This window comes from Bremia lactucae, linkage group LG1 (assembly GCF_004359215.1).
Source record: "Bremia lactucae strain SF5 linkage group LG1, whole genome shotgun sequence".
Classification (NCBI taxonomy): domain Eukaryota; phylum Oomycota; class Peronosporomycetes; order Peronosporales; family Peronosporaceae; genus Bremia; species Bremia lactucae.
This window is the reverse complement of record NC_090610.1, coordinates 10173903-10190660: the sequence shown is the minus strand read 5'-3', so window position 1 is coordinate 10190660 and position 16758 is coordinate 10173903. Positions and strand designations below refer to the sequence as shown.

General features: G+C 45.1%; 5 protein-coding genes across 5 annotated transcripts in view; all 5 read left to right on the top strand.

Moving 5' to 3' along the window:
• Nucleotides 1-4239: 4239 nt before the first annotated feature.
• Nucleotides 4240-5286, top strand: CCR75_008334 (uncharacterized protein; the record flags this gene model as incomplete). The annotated part of the gene is made up of 1 exon (XM_067966387.1): nt 4240-5286. The coding sequence occupies one exon, from the start codon at nt 4240-4242 to the stop codon at nt 5284-5286; it is 1047 nt and encodes a 348-aa protein (XP_067820331.1).
• Nucleotides 5287-9537: 4251 nt separating this feature from the next.
• Nucleotides 9538-10746, top strand: CCR75_008335 (uncharacterized protein; the record flags this gene model as incomplete). The annotated part of the gene is made up of 1 exon (XM_067966388.1): nt 9538-10746. The coding sequence occupies one exon, from the start codon at nt 9538-9540 to the stop codon at nt 10744-10746; it is 1209 nt and encodes a 402-aa protein (XP_067820330.1).
• A 1959-nt stretch (nt 10747-12705) lies between these two features.
• Nucleotides 12706-13047, top strand: CCR75_008336 (uncharacterized protein; the record flags this gene model as incomplete). Its single annotated transcript, XM_067966389.1, has 1 exon — nt 12706-13047. One exon carries the CDS (start codon nt 12706-12708, stop codon nt 13045-13047), a length of 342 nt encoding a protein of 113 aa, XP_067820333.1.
• Nucleotides 13048-13106: 59 nt separating this feature from the next.
• CCR75_008337 (uncharacterized protein) lies at nt 13107-13553 on the top strand (the record flags this gene model as incomplete). Its single annotated transcript, XM_067966390.1, has 1 exon — nt 13107-13553. The coding sequence occupies one exon, from the start codon at nt 13107-13109 to the stop codon at nt 13551-13553; it is 447 nt and encodes a 148-aa protein (XP_067820332.1).
• A 35-nt stretch (nt 13554-13588) lies between these two features.
• The window catches only part of CCR75_008338 (uncharacterized protein), a gene marked incomplete at both ends in the record, with an annotated part of 7912 nt that continues 4742 nt past the window's right edge, over nt 13589-16758 (top strand). The window contains 2 exons of the mRNA XM_067966391.1: nt 13589-13761; nt 13803-13888. Coding sequence (XP_067820339.1) covers nt 13589-13761; nt 13803-13888 — 259 coding nt within the window. The remainder of the gene's footprint in view (nt 13762-13802; nt 13889-16758) is intronic.

The following is a 16758-nucleotide window of genomic DNA, read 5'->3' as shown; positions in this document are numbered from 1 at the left end:
GGCAAGGAACAGATCCCACGACATCTCCGGGAGATTTACTATCTCCTCGGCAGATTTAAAGACTTGCCGGAGCACCTCAACTGAGGATGCCTCCGCGATTTCGTCTTTAACGGCCTCAAACACCTCGTTCGAAAGCCCGTCCTCTTTATTAAAGACTGATCCAAAGGTCACTCGTTTAGACGTGCCTTTGATCGTCCTAATCTGTCGGGTACTCGTTCTTCGAGTTACCACGACCCTTTTCTGGAAAGCGGAGACCGTTGCACTCCTAGCTAACGCACCCCTTCCAACTGCACCAGGCTCTTGGAACTGTGCCGGTTTATGCGACGCATGACTTCTTGTCAGCTCGCCGTCTACTGTCAAAGGCTCTCGGCTCTGTGCAGGACTTTCGGACGCATGACTACTTGTCATCGTCCTATTCTCTACCTCAGTCTCCACGAGCTGGGTAGGAATTGGTGACGTTTGACATCCCGTCAACGCACCCTCAACTGTGTTCGACACGACATCAGTTGCATAGGCCTCTCGCAGAAGCATATCCTTTCCGGTATCCTGCGTAGAGCTCGCAACTGTGCGTGTACACCAGTCTATCCATGGTTGGTACTTTGCCAACCATGGCATGCCTAGGATGAGGTCATACGGACTCTTCATTCCTAGCACTGTGAACTTCTCTTTACAAGAGAAGTCACTAAAGCTGAAGGCGAGTTCTACCTGAACTCCCTCAGACTTAACGAGCGCGCCGTTCGCTAAACGAACGGTCGCCTCTTCTCGCTTGCCATCCTGGCAAAGTGACTCAAACATCGCCGGTCTCTTTCTTAGAGCCGCGAGTTTCACAAAATTTTGTGATGCACCCGAATCCACTAGGAGGGTCATCATCTGGTCATAACCTCTTACGTGAGCGCATAGACCAGCAGGGTTGAGGTCCGAAATTTCGAGACCTCAGGGACTATGCTACCCATTTGTTCGACAACTCTGAACTTAGGGGTAGCTTCAGAGTCCGCGTCAGTAGGGCATCCCGCCCCTACTGCGCTCCTACATTTCCCGACCCCTCAGTGGTCGATGCAGAGCTCATGCGTCTCGCACGCTGGTTCTATCGCCTTTGGGAAGGGAGTCCTCTTGCTGGGCATTTTTGCCCCAGCAGGGACCCTGGCATAGCAGCGAGCCATCATATGGCCGCGCTTGCCGCATTTAAAACAGACTACGTCTGCATTGCCCAACTCCATAGGAGTGGCATCTGTCCTCTCGGCCGACGGCTTATACCAAGCTGTCGCCGAGGCACTGTTGTAGGATTGCTCCTCAACAGGCAATTTGGATTGCCTCTTCCATCTTCGACGTCACCTTTCTGAAAAGGGCCTGTCGCGATAGGCCATGTCGTAGTCCGTTCATAAACGTGGGCACCTTAATGTGCTCCGAAATCGGACCTACCGTTATGGACGCCGACAGCGAGCGCATCTCTTGCACATACTCTTGCAAAGATCGCTTCGCCTGTCGCGCTCCAAAGAAGGGCGCCTGAAGCAACACTTCGTTGTTCGCCGGCTGATACATGGCGCGAATCTTTTCCTTAAAGCTCGCCCATGAAGGGAACGCCTTTCTATCCACCATAAGCGCCGAGTAAGCCCACTCTGAGGCCATACCGCGCAGATGCGACATGGCGTACGACACCATCCGGCTGTCGTCCTCGATGATCTGGGCGACACCACATTGCTCCACGGCTAAAAGCGAGTAGACAATCGCGTGCGCCGCAGTCCATCGAGCTTGGTCGGGTCCATCCGAATGGACCTCGGCTGATGCGGCCAGGCAGAGAGCATCTCAACAGTCCTGTTGAGAGCCTCGCTCCGAGCCTGCTCATGCCTCAGCTCATCCTGAGTCTGAGTGACGGACTCCGCCGCAGCATGGCTCTGTGCCTCGGACGCGGCCCTCCGCTGTCCGAGCACGAATGCCTCAAACTGCTCCAACTGAGCAACATGTTGCTCAGGAGGACTACCCAGGAGCCTGGCCAGGGCTTGTTCACCAAGTCCCTGCGCCATAAGCCTTTCCACCTCCCGATGATGTTCGGAGAGGTGGGGAAAATGAGCTCAATCAATATTGAGGCTCATCCTCACGTACACACGCAGAGATGCGGGTCGTGGGAAGGATTTCAAGTGCTACCAAGTGTAGGCGGGCACGTTGTAATGCGGCCACGGTCTACTTAGACACACACCCTATCACAGCGAGGAAGCAGTTTAACCTGCTTCTCTTGCGTGCAGTGAGGTAGTTGTGGTGGGCGCGCAAGCGACCTCACTATCGATATCATTTAATATGTGTTGCGAGCGTATCTTTATCGATACCTTACGTAACGGATGACGCTGGGCGTCAACCCTCTTAATGTGAATGCACCCATGTGCATCACAACCACAAGATATATTGGTGGTATATTGGATGGTTCAAGATGACTCGGCAGTATCAATTAAATGCATTACCATTTACTGGTCTGTTCAAATTTACGCCGTCTGAATCTCCGAGTATGTCGCCAAGTATTAAGTGGAAAATGTTGTACTTAATTACTGTCACAGTTTGCATGATCGCCGTTAGATATACGTGTAGATAGCCTTCATTTTGTATTTGGGATATGATACATTTGCTAACAAAAAGGAGTTGTTATCGAGAACAAAAGAGTTGTCCAATAGCTTTCTTTTGTTTGGCGCTTTCGGAGAGCACATTATGATGATGCTTCCAGCAGTCTTACATATTTATCACTTAGGTGCCGGCAATTCTATCAATCTGAGGAGAGGAATCCAGCAGCACCAAGCAAATGTCCGCCAGCGGCAGTAATGTACATTTTCTGAAGAATTGTATTGGCAGCGGCAAACGTTCTCTGAATAATAGGGTTGGCAATACCTTCAAGATCTTTCTGCTTGCTCTCGAACTCTTCCGTCTTGGCAGACCTCATCAATCCAATTGATCGTCTCCGTGACCTTGTCATCGAAAGCCTTCTTGTCATCCTTTCAAAATCTAATTTGAGCTACTCGGCATCGTCATGTTACGAAGGTTACACAAATTCAATTCTTCAATGATTTTTTTGGTATCTATATGATTTTTTATCGCCTCATCCTCCGGCTCGTATTCCTCCGCCTCAGCAACAGTTTCTTTCGCATTATCCTCCAAATCCAAATCGAACTTCTTCACCTTACACACTATCTGACTAATATCTGCCTGGAAAAATAGCTCTGGTTCATCCATAATGGTCATCTTGTTCTATGTGCTCGTCAATTTCTCCAACGCTAACGCGTTCAAGATGACATCCGCATTACTGTCAAGAATCACGTCAATATGTATGACACGGCTGGCATGGAAGGAATACCGTTCACGTCAAATTTGCTCAAAAAGCTATTGTTGCGAGTCGTGGTACGCTCACCTTCAAAACACTTGTATCAACACTCGGGGTTTGTTGTTTCGTTGTCAGTGTTCGTCGAGTGCGTCTGCGGCGTCTTTATTTTTACCGTTGCGTTAAGAGTGAATAAGCGCTGGGATGACACCTCCGGTCGTCTCCAAACAAAGCAAGAGAGGGGTGCTTCAATTGAGGCATGTCTTGAGCTTCCCAGACGAGTTGTGGCTAGTAACGCAGCCTAGGAAATTACACCGCATTTAAGCCTCGTCAGGATTGATCGACTCGTTGGGCTTTTTGCCGTTTCAAAAGCCTGACAACAACTGCTGCACCTTGAGAATACGAGATGATCCACCGACCAAGACGACTTCACCACCCGACTCTTCGAGAGCTTGGAACCGCGGAGCTCCTCCACTAGTGGCTACATTGTCTTACAGAAGTGGTTTCCGCACATGTCTTCAAAACGCGCACGGGTACTCGTCAAATGAACGTCAATGTCGTCAAAGAGCGAATCAATTTCAATAAATTTTATGCCAACAAAGGCAGCATATGCAGCGACACGTCAATGTTCCATCGCTAAGATCGAAGATCAAATATTTCACTCTCTCCCCTTCTAGTCCACGCTGTACGCAATAACAGGGCTCGCGGGCTCGATGATAACACGCAAGATGTTGGTACCAGCAATGACACCGGCATCCTTAATAGCCTGGAGTTGCGAGTCAGTACACATCGTACTGACGCTGCGATGATTGAACGTGATAAAATCATTAAGCTTATACTAAGAAATCGGTGAAGAATGTCTCGCATTTTCTTATTATAAATACCATTTTACCATTTCTTCATTTTCAATCTCATTAACGAATTCTTTGACTCTTGAAATAATGGTTAAGCTGTTCTGTGCGATCGTAAATGCCGCAAAGGCCGCAAAGTCCGCGTTTTCTGTGCGAGTGGATGTAAGCGACACGATTGATGATCTAAAGAACGAGATCAAGAAGGAGAATACGAACAAAATCACGTGTGACGCGAATGAGCTGAAGCTCTTCCACGGGAAGAAAGACGAGGGCCGCGGTCCGTGGATTACGGAATTTGAAGTGCACAGCGGTGTCGTGGATATCAGTGGCTTTGAAGCGCTGGACGCTGCGGGAGCGCCACTCAATATTGTTGGCTTGTCTGACGAAGAAGTGTGTTTTAAAGTTACGAAAGAGCTTGTCAAAGCCAAAAAGATACCTGTTCACGTCCTAGTCGTACTTCCGAACCCGCTTGAGGAGGATATTGCGTGGAGCATTAAAAACTTGCCCCCTATGGATCCACAAATACAAGAAGAAATGTGGAGAACAGTGGTTCGTGTTTCATCTAGAAATGCATCTGGAACAGCGATAATTCTCGATCAAACGCAGACTCACTTGTATCTGGTGACGAACTTGCATCTTTGGGTCGATGACACATTCACGGATTACTTAAGTGCTGATTTTAAGACTAACATCAAATGGCTTCTGAGAGCGAATCCGAAGTTGAAAGAAAGTGGTAGGAAAAGGAAGCGTGGCGAAACCCGTCGAAAATCACCAAGGCTGGCAGCGAAAAAAGCAGCTGCTGGAATTGACAAGCCTCAAGTTTTGGTGGAGCAGCTCGAACAGAAATCTCAAAAGCTAGTCGAAGTCCAACGATTTAGTCTCGACAGTGACGCCTGCTGGTATAGTTCGTTTGATTTGGCAATTTTTAAAATTGTCGCGCCACGCTCCAACAATCTGATTCGATGTGAGGTATCCTTGGCATACGTCGACAGAATGAATGTTTACGTGTCGAAATTCCTGCTGCTCTCCAAGATTCAACTTCTACTCCACACCCACGCAATGATGCCAGCTTACCTCACTGCTGGGATCAAATTTCAAATGACGGTCTCATTTTTGTCAGCTCCTTGTTTCTCTTAAGGTTCGGTCGTGTGTACCGAAGGGGGGGGGTGCTGGTGGGATTTATTGGTGGTATATTGGATGGTTCAAGATTGACTCATCAGTATCAATTGAATGCCGTCTGACTCTCCGAGTATGTCACCAAGTATTTAGTGGAAAATGTTGTACTTAATTACTGTCACAGTTTGCAGGATCGCCGTTAGATATACGTGTAGATAGCCTTCATTTTGTGTTTGGGATATGATACATTTGCTAACAAAAAGAAGTTGTTATCGAGAACAAAAGAGTTGTCCAATAGCTTTCTTTTGATTGGCGCTTTCGGAAAGAACATTATGATGATGCTCCCAGACAGTCTTACATATTTATCACTTAGGTGCCGGCAATTCTGTTAATCTAGGGACCTTGAAGAATCCAGCAAGGAGTTTACCACCAGGCAAACCTCCGCCATCGGCAGCAGTAATGTACATTTTCTAAAGATTTGTATTGGCAGCGGCAAACGTTCTCTGAAAAATAGCGTTAGCAATACCTTCAAGATCTTACTGCTTGCTCTCGAACTCTTCCGTCTTGGCAGACCTCATCAATCCAATTGATCGTCTCCGTAACCTTGTCATCAAAAGCCTTCTTGTCATCCTTTCAAAATCTAATTTGAGCTACTCGGCATTGGCATGTTACGAAGGTTATACAAATTCAATTCTTCAATGATTTTTTGGTATCTATATGAATTTTTATCGCCTCATCCTCCGGCTCGAACTCCTCCGCCTCAGCAAAAGTTTCTTTCGCATTATCCTCCAAATCCAAATCGAACTACTTCGCCTCAGACACTTTCCGACTAATATCTGCCTGGAAAAATAGCTCTGGTTCATCCATAATGGTCATCTTGTTCTCTGTGCTCGTCAGTTTCTCCATCGCTAACGCGTTCAAAATGCATCCGCATTAATATCAGGAATCACGTCAATATGTATGACACGGCTGGCATGGAAGGAATATTGTCCAGGTCAAATTTGCTCAATAAGCTATTATCGTGAGTCGTGATACGTTCACCTTGAAAACACTTGTGTCAACACTCCGGGTATGTTGTTTCGTTGTCAGTGTACGTCGAGTGCGTCTGCGGCGTTTTGGTTGAGACCGTTGCTACTCGGCATTGTCATGTTACGAAGGTTATACAAATTCAATTCTTCAATGATTTTTTGGTATCTATATGAATTTTTATCGCCTCATCCTCCGGCTCGAATTCCTCCGCCTCAGCCACAGTTTCTTTCGCATTATCCTCCAAATCCAAATCGAACTACTTCACCTCAGACACTTTCCGACTAATATCTGCCTGGAAAAATAGCTCTGCTTCATTCATAATGGTCATCTTGTTCTCTGTGCTCGTCAATTTCTCCATCTCTAACGCATTCAAAATGCATCCGCATTAATATCAGGAATCACGTCAATATGTATGACACGGCTGGCATGGAAGGAATATTGTCCAGGTCAAATTGCTCAATAAGCTATTTTCGTGAGTCGTGCTACGTTCACCTTGAAAACACTTGTATCAACACTCGGGGTATGTTGTTTCGTTGTCAGTGTACGTCGAGTGCGTGTGCGGCGTTTTGGTTGAGACCGTTGCGACTCGGCATTGTCATGTTACGAAGGTTATACAAATTCAATTCTTCAATGATTTTTTGGTATCTATATGAATTTTTATCGCCTCATCCTCCGGCTCGAATTCCTCCGCCTCAGCCACAGTTTCTTTCGCATTATCCTCCAAATCCAAATCGAACTACTTCACCTCAGACACTTTCCGACTAATATCTGCCTGGAAAAATAGCTCTGGTTCATCCATAATGGTCATCTTGTTCTCTGTGCTCGTCAGTTTCTCCATCGCTAACTCGTTCAAAATGCCATCCGCATTAATATCAAGAATCACGTCAATATGTATGACACGGCTGGCATGGAAGGAATACCGTCCAGGTCAAATTTGCTCAATAAGCTATTTTCGTGAGTCGTGATACGTTCACCTTGAAAACACTTGTATCAACACTCGGGGTATGTTGTTTCGTTGTCAGTGTACGTTGAGTGCGTGTGCGGCGTTTTGGTTGAGACCGTTGCGACTCCGCATTGTCATGTTACGAAGGTTATACAAATTCAATTCTTCAATGATTTTTTGGTATCTATATGAATTTTTATCGCCTCATCCTCCGGCCACAGTTTCTTTCGCATTATCCTCCAAATCCAAATTGAACTACTTCACCTCAGACACTTTCCGACTAATATCTGCCTGGAAAAATAGCTCTGGTTCATTCATAATGGTCATCTTGTTCTCTGTGCTCGTCAATTTCTCCATCGCTAACTCGTTCAAAATGCCATCCGCATTAATATCAAGAATCACGTCAATGTATGACACGGCTGGCATGGAACGAATACCGTCCAGGTCAAATTTGCTCAATAAGTTATTTTCGTGAGTCGTGATACGTTCACCTTGAAAACACTTGTATCAACACTCGGGGTATGTTGTTTCGTTGTCAGTGTACGTCGAGTGCGTGTGCGGCGTTTTGGTTGAGACCGTTGCGACTCGGCATTGTCATGTTACGAAGGTTATACAAATTCAATTCTTCAATGATTTTTTGGTATCTATATGATTTTTTATCGCCTCATCCTCCGGCTCGAATTCCTCCGCCTCAGGCACAGTTTCTTTCGCATTATCCTCCAAATCCAAATCGAACTACTTCACCCCAGACACTTTCCGACTAATATCTGCCTTGAAAAATAGCTCTGGTTCATCCATAATGGTCATCTTGTTCTCTGTGCTCGTCAATTTCTCCATCGCTAACGCGTTCAAAATGCCATCCGCATTAATATCAAGAATCACGTCAATATGTATGACACGGCTGGCATGGAAGGAATATTGTCCAGGTCAAATTTGCTCAATAAGCTATTTTCGTGAGTCGTGCTACGTTCACCTTGAAAACACTTGTATCAACACTCGGGGTATTGTTGTTTCGTTGTCTACGTCGAGTGCGTGTGCGGCGTTTTGGTTGAGACCGTTGCGACTCGGCATTGTCATGTTACGAAGGTTATACAAATTCAATTCTTCAATGATTTTTTGATATCTATATGAATTTTTATCGCCTCATCCTCCGGCTCGAATTCCTCCGCCTCAGCCACAATTTCTTTCGCATTATCCTCCAAATCCAAATCGAACTTCTTCACCTTAGACACTTTCTGACTAATATCTGCCTGGAAAATAACTCTGGTTCATCCATAATGGTCATCTTGTTCTATGTGCTCGTCAATTTCTCCATCGCTAACTCGTTCAAAATGCCATCCGCATTAATGTCAAGAATCACGTCAATATGTATGACACGGCTGGCATGGATGGAATTCCGTTCACGTCAAATTTGCTCAAAAAGCTATTGTTGCGAGTCGTGGTACGCTCACCTTCAAAACACTTGTATCAACACTCGGGGTTTGTTGTTTCGTTGTCAGTGTACGTCGAGTGCGTCTGCGGCGTCTTTATTTTTACCGTTGCGTTACGAGTGAATAAGCGCTGGGATGACACCTCCGGTCGTCTCCAAACGAAGCAAGAGGGGTGCTTCAATTGAAGCATGTTCTGAGCTTCCCAGACAAATTGTGGCTAGTAACGCAGCCTGGAAAATTACACTGCATTTAAGCCTCGCCAGGATTGATCGACTCGTTGGGCTTTTTGCTGTTTCAAAAGCCTGACAACAATCGCTGCACCTTGAGAATACGAGATGATTCACCGACCAGACGACTTCACCACCCGACTCTTCGAGAGCTTGGAACCGCGGAGCTCCTCCACTAGTGGCTACATTGTCTTACAGAAGTGGTTTCCGCACATGTCTTTAAAACGCGCACGGGTAATCGTCAAATGAACGTCAATGTCGTCAAAGAGAGAATCAATTTCAATGTTATTCTATGCCAACAAAGGCAGCATATGCAGCGACACGTCAATGTTCCAAAGCTAAGATCGAAGATCAAATATTTCATTCCCTCCATTTCTAGTCCACGCTGTACGCAATAACAGGGCTCGCGGGCTCGATGATAACACGCAAGACTTTGGTACCAGCAATGACACCGGCATCCTTAATAGCTTGGAGTTGCGAGTCAGTACACATCGTACTGACGCTGCGATGATTGAACGTGATAAAATCATTAAGCTTATACTAAGAAATCGGTGAAGAATGTCTCGCATTTTCTTATTATAAATACCATTTTACCATTTCTTCATTTTTAATCTCATAAACGAATTCTTCGACCCTTGACATAATGGTTAAGCTGTTCTGTGCGATCGTAAATGCCGCAAAGGCCGCAAAGTCCGCGTTTTCTGTGCGGGTGGATGCAAGCGACACGATTGATGATCTAAAGAACGAGATCAAGAAGGAGAATACGAACAAAATCACGTGTGACGCGAATGAGCTGCAGCTCTTCCACGGGAAGAAAGACGAGGGCCGCGGTCCGTGGATTACGGAATTTGAAGTGCACAGCGGTGTCGTGGATATCAGTGGCTTTGAAGCGCTGGACGCTGCGGGAGCGCCACTCAATATTGTTGGCTTGTCTGACGAAGAAGTGTGTTTTAAAGTTACGAAAGAGCTTGTCAAAGCCAAAAAGACACCTGTTCACGTCCTAGTCGTACTTCCGAACCCGCTTGAGGAGGATGTTGCGTGGAGCATTAAAAACTTGCCCCCTATGGATCCACAAATTCAAGAAGAAATGTGGAGAACAGTGGTTCGCATTTCATCTAAAAATGTATCTGGAACAGCGATAATTCTCGATCGAACGCAGACTCACTTGTATATGGTGACGAACTTGCATCTTTGGGTCGATGACACATTCACTGATTACTTAAGTGCTGATTTTAAGACTAACATCAAATGGCTTCTGAGAGCGAATCCGAAGTTGAAAGAAAGTGGTAGGAAAAGGAAGCGTGGCGAAACCCGTCGAAAATCACCAAGGCTGGCAGCGAAAAAAGCAGCAGCTGGAATTGACAAGCCTCAAGTTTTGGTGGAGCAGCTCGAACAGAAATCTCAAAAGCTAGTCGAAGTCCAACGATTTAGTCTCGACAGTGACGCCTGCTGGTATAGTTCGTTTGATTTGGCAATTTTTAAAATTGTCGCGCAACGCTCCAACAATCTGATTCGATGTGAGGTATCCTTGCCATACGTCAGAAGAATGAATGTTTACGTGTTCGGATTTCCTGCTGCTCTCCAAGATTCAACTTCTACTCACACCCACGCAATGATGCCAGCTTACCTCACTGTTGGGATCGAATATCAACTGACGGTTTCATTTTTGTCAGCTCCTTGTTTCTCTGAAGGTTCGGTCGTGTGTACCGAAAGGGGGGTGCTGGTGGGATATATTGGTGGTATATTGGATGGTTCAAGAATGACTCGGCAGTATCAATTGAATGCATTACCATTTACTAGTCTGTTCAAATTTACGCCGTCTGAATCTCCAAGTATGTCGCCAAGTATTTAGTGGAAAATGTTGTACTTAATTACTGTCACAGTTTGCATGATTGCCGTTAGATATACGTGTAGATAGCCTTCATTTTGTGTTTGGAATATGATACATTTGCTAACAAAAAGAAGTTGTTATCGAGAACAAAAAAGTTGTCCAATAACTTTCTTTTGTTTGGCGCTTTCGGAAAGCACATTATCATAATGCTCCCAGACAGTCTTACATATTTATCACTTTGGTGCCGGCAATTCTGTTAATCTAGGGACCTTGAAGAATCCAGCAAGGAGTTTACCACCAGGCAAACCTCCGCCATCGGCAGCAGTAATGTACATTTTTCTGTAGAATCATATTGGCAGCCGGGAACGATTTAAATAATCGGGTCGGCAATACCTTCAAGCTTACCTCACTGTTGGGATCGAATACCAACTGACGATCTCATTTTTGTTAGCTCCTTGTTCTCTGAAGGTTCGGTCGTGTGTACCGAAGGGGGGGGGGGTGCTGGTAGGATATATTGGTGGTATATTGGATGGTTCAAGAATGACTCATCAGTATCAGTTGAATGCATTACCATTTACTGGTCTGTTCAAATTTACGCCGTCTGAATCTCCAAGTATGTCGCCAAGTATTTAGTGGAAAATGTTGTACTTAATTACTGTCACAGTTTGCATGATCGCAGATAGCCTTCATTTTGTATTTGGGGTATGATACATTTGCTAACAAATAGAAGTTGTTATCCGCATTAATATCAGGAATCACGTCAATATGTATGACACGGCTGGCATGGAAGGAATACAGTCCAGGTCAAATTTGCTCAATAAGCTGTTTTCGTGAGTCGTGATACGTTCACCTTGAAAACACTTGTGTCAACACTCCGGGTATGTTGTTTCGTTGTCAGTGTACGTCGAGTGCGTCTGCGGCATTTTGGTTGAGACCGTTGCGACTCGGCATTGTCATGTTACGAAGGTTATACAAATTCAATTCTTCAATGACTTTTTGGTATCTATATAATTTTTTATCGCCTCATCCTCCGGCTCGAATTCCTCCCCTCAGCAAGAATTTCTTTCGCATTATCCTCCAAATCCAAATCGAACTACTTCACCCCAGACACTTTCCGACAAATATCTGCCTGGAAAAATAGCTCTGGTTCATTCATAATGGTCATCTTGTTCTCTGTGCTCGTCAATTTCTCCATCGCTAACGCGTTCAAGATGCCTTCCGCATTAATATCAGGAATCACGTCAATATATATGACACGGCTGGCATGGAAGGAATACCGTCCAGGTCAAATTTGCTCAATAAGCTATTTTCGTGAGTCGTGATACGTTCACCTTGAAAACACTTGTATCAACACTCGGGGGTTGTCGTTTCGTTGTCAGTGTACGTCGAGTGCGTCTGCGGCGTTTTGGTTGAGACCGTTGCGTTACGAGTGAATAAACGCTGGGATGACACCACCGGTCAGACGACTTCACCACCCGACTCTTCGAGAGCTTGGAACCGCGGAGCACCTCCACTAGTGACTACATTGTCTTACAGAAGTAGTTTCCGCACATGTCTTCGAAACGCGCACGGGTAATTGTCAAATGAACGTCAATGTCGTCAAAGAGCGAATCAAATTCAATTTATTCTATGCCAACAAAGGCAGCATATGCAGCGACACGTCAATGTTCCATCGCTAAGATCGAAGATCAAATATTTCATTCCCTCCATTTCTAGTCCACGATGTACGCAATAACAGGGCTCGCGGGATCGCTGATAACACGCAAGACGTTGGTACCAGCAATGACACCGGCATCCTTAATAGCCTGGAGTTGCGAGTCAGTACACATCGTACTGACGCTGCGATGATTGAACGTGATAAATTCATCAAGCTTATACTAAGAAAACGGTGAAGAATGTCTCGCATTTTCTTATTATAAATACCATTTTACCATTTCTTCATTTTCAATCTCATTAACGAATTCTTCGACTCTTGATATAATGGTTAAGCTGTTCTGTGCGATCGTAAATGCCGCAAAGGCCGCAAAGTCCGCGTTTTCTGTGCGAGTGGATGTAAGCGACACGATTGATGATCTAAAGAACGAGATCAAGAAGGAGAATACGAACAAAATTACGTGTGACGCGAATGAGCTGAAGCTCTTCCACGCGGTCCGTGGATTACGGAATTTGAAGTGCACAGCGGTGTCGTGGATATCAGTGGCTTTGAAGCGCTGGACGCTGCGGGAGCGCCACTCAATATTGTTGGCTTGTCTGACGAAGAAGTGTGCTTTAAAGTTACGAAAGAGCTTGTCAAAGCCAAAAAGACACCTGTTCACGTCCTAGTCGTACTTCCGAACCCGCTTGAGGAGGATATTGCGTGGAGCATTAAAAACTTGCCCCCTATGGATCCAAAAATTCAAGAAGAAATGTGGAGAACAGTGGTTCGTGTTTCATCTAAAAATGTATCTGGAACAGGGATAATTCTCGATCGAACGCAGACTCACTTGTATCTGGTGACGAACTTGCATCTTTGGGTCGATGACTCATTCACTGATTACTTAAGTGCTGATTTTAAGACTAACATCAAATGGCTTCTGAGAGCGAATCCGAAGTTGAAAGAAAATGGTAGGAAAAGGAAGCGTGGCGAAACCCGTCGAAAATCACCAAGGCTGGCAGCGAAAAAAGCAGCTGCTGGAATTGACAAGCCTCAAGTTTTGGTGGAGCAGCTCGAACAGAAATCTCAAAAGCTAGTCGAAGTCCAACGATTTTGTCTCGACAGTGACGCCTGCTGGTATAGTTCGTTTGATTTGGCAATTTTTAAATTGTCGCGCCACGCTCCAACAATCTGATTCGATGTGAGGTATCCTTGGCATACGTCGACAGAATGAATGTTTACGTGTTCGGATTTCCTGCTGCTCTCCAAGATTCAACTTCTACTCACATTCACGCAATGATGCCAGCTTACCTCACTGCTGGGATCAAATTTCAAATGACGGTCTCATTTTTGTCAGCTCCTTGTTTCTCTGAAGGTTCGGTCGTGTGTACCGAAGGGGGGGGGTGCTGGTGGGATATATTGGTGGTATATTGGATGGTTCAAGAATGACTCATCAGTATCAATTGAATGCATTACCATTTACTGGTCTGTTCAAATTTACGCCGTCTGAATCTCCGAGTATGTCGCCAAGTATTTAGTGAAAAATGTTGTACTTAATTACTGTCACAGTTTGCATGATCGCCGTTAGATATACGTGTAGATAGCCTTCATTTTGTATTTGGGATATGAAACATTTGCTAACAAAAAGAAGTTGTTATCGAGAACAAAAGAGTTGTCCAAAAGCTTTCTTTTGTATGGCACTTTCGGAGAGCACATTATGATGATGCTTCCAGCAGTCTTACATATTTATCACTTAGGTGCCGGCAATTCTATCAATCTGAGGAGAGGAATCCAGCAGCACCAAGCTAATTTCCGCCAGCGGCAGCAGTAATGTACATTTTCTGAAGAATTGTATTGGCAACGGCAAACGTTCTCTGATTAATAGCGTTAGCAATACCTTCAAGATCTTACTGCTTGCTCTCGAACTCTTCCTTCTTGGCAGACCTCATCAATCCAATTGATCGTCTCCGTAACCTTGTCATCAAAAGCCTTCTTGTCATCCTTTCAAAATCTAATTTGAGCTACTCGGCATTGGCATGTTACGAAGGTTATACAAATTCAATTCTTCAATGATTTTTTGGTATCTATATGAATTTTTATCGCCTCATCCTCCGGCTCGAACTGCTCCGCCTCAGCAAAAGTTTCTTTCGCATAATCCTCCAAAACCAAATCAAACTACTTCACCTCAGCTAGGGTGTGTGCTAAGTAGAGCGTGGCCGCATTACGACGTGCCCGCCTACAATAATGGTCATCTTGTTCTCTGTGCTCGTCAGTTTCTCCATCGCTAACTCGTTCAAAATGCCATCCGCATTAATATCAAGAATCACGTCAATATGTATGACACGGCTGGCATGGAAGGAATACCGTCCAGGTCAAATTGCTCAATAAGCTATTTTCGTGAGTCGTGATACGTTCACCTTGAAAACACTTGTATCAACACTCGGGGTATGTTGTTTCGTTGTCAGTCGAGTGCGTGTGCGGCGTTTTGGTTGAGACCGTTGCGACTCGGCATTGTCATGTTACGAAGGTTATACAAATTCAATTCTTCAATAGTTTTTTGGTACCTATATGAATTTTTATCGCCTCATCCTCCGGCTCGAATTCCTCCGCCTCAGGCACAGTTTCTTTCGCATTATCCTCCAAATCCAAATCGAACTACTTCACCCCAGACACTTTCCGACTAATATCTGCCTTGAAAAATAGCTCTGGTTCATTCATAATGGTCATCTTGTTCTCTGTGCTCGTCAATTTCTCCATCGCTAACGCGTTCAAGATGCCATCCGCATTAATATCAAGAATCACGTCAATATGTATGACACGGCTGGCATGGAAGGAATATTGTCCAGGTCAAATTTGCTCAATAAGCTATTTTCGTGAGTCGTGCTACGTTCACCTTGAAAACACTTGTATCAACACTCGGGTATTGTTGTTTCGTTGTAAGTGTACGTCGAGTGCGTGTGCGGCGTTTTGGTTGAGACCGTTGCGACTCGGCATTGTCATGTTACGAAGGTTATACAAATTCAATTCTTCAATGATTTTTTGGTATCTATATGAATTTTTATCGCCTCATCCACCGGCTCGAATTCCACCGCCTCAGCAAAAGTTCCTTTCGCATTATCCTCCAAATCCAAATTGAACTACTTCACCTCAGACACTTCCCGACTAATATCTGCCTGGAAAAATAGCTCTGGTTCATCCGTAATGGTCATCTTGTTCTCTGTGCTCGTCAGTTTCTCCATCGCTAACTCGTTCAAAATGCCATCCGCTTTAATATCAAGAATCACGTCAATATGTATGACACGGCTGGCATGGAAGGAATACCGTCCAGGTCAAATTTGCTCAATAAGCTATTTTCGTGAGTCGTGCTACGTTCACCTTGAAAACACTTGTATCAACACTCGGGTATTGTTGTTTCGTTGTAAGTGTACGTCGAGTGCGTGTGCAGCGTTTTGGTTGAGACCGTTGCGACTCCGCATTGTCATGTTACGAAGGTAATACAAATTCAATTCTTCAATGATTTTTTGGTATCTATATGAATTTTTATCGCCTCATCCTCCGGCTCGAATTCCTCCGCCTCAGCCACAATTTCTTTCGCATTATCCTCCAAATCCAAATCGAACTTCTTCACCTTAGACACTTTCTGACTAATATCTGCCTGGAAAATAACTCTGGTTCATCCATAATGGTCATCTTGTTCTATGTGCTCGTCAATTTCTCCATCGCTAACGCGTTCAAGATGACATCCGCATTACTGTCAAGAATCACGTCAATATGTATGACACGGCTGGCATGGAAGGAATACCGTTCACGTCAAATTTGCTCAAAAAGCTATTGTTGCGAGTCGTGGTACGCTCACCTTCAAAACACTTGTATCAACACTCGGGGTTTGTTGTTTCGTTGTCAGTGTTCCTCGAGTGCGTCTGCGGCGTCTTTATTTTTACCGTTGCGTTAAGAGTGAATAAGCGCTGGGATGACACCTCCGGTCGTCTCTAAACAAAGCAAGAGAGGGGTGCTTCAATTGGGGCATGTCTTGAGCTTCCCAGACGAGTTGTGGCTAGTAACGCAGCCTGGGAAATTACACCGCATTTAAGCCTCGTCAGGTTTGATCGACTCGTTGGGCTTTTTGCCGTTTCAAAAGCCTGACAACAATTGCTGCACCTTGAGAATACGAGATGATCCACCGACCAAGACGACTTCACCACCCGACTCTTCGAGAGCTTGGAACCGCGGAGCTCCTCCACTAGTGGCTACATTGTCTTACAGAAGTGGTTTCCGCACATGTCTTCAAAACGCGCACGGGTAATCGTCAAATGAACGTCAATGTCGTCAAAGAGAGAATCAATTTCAATGTTATTCTATGCCAACAAAGGCAGCATATGCAGCGACACGTCAATGTTCCA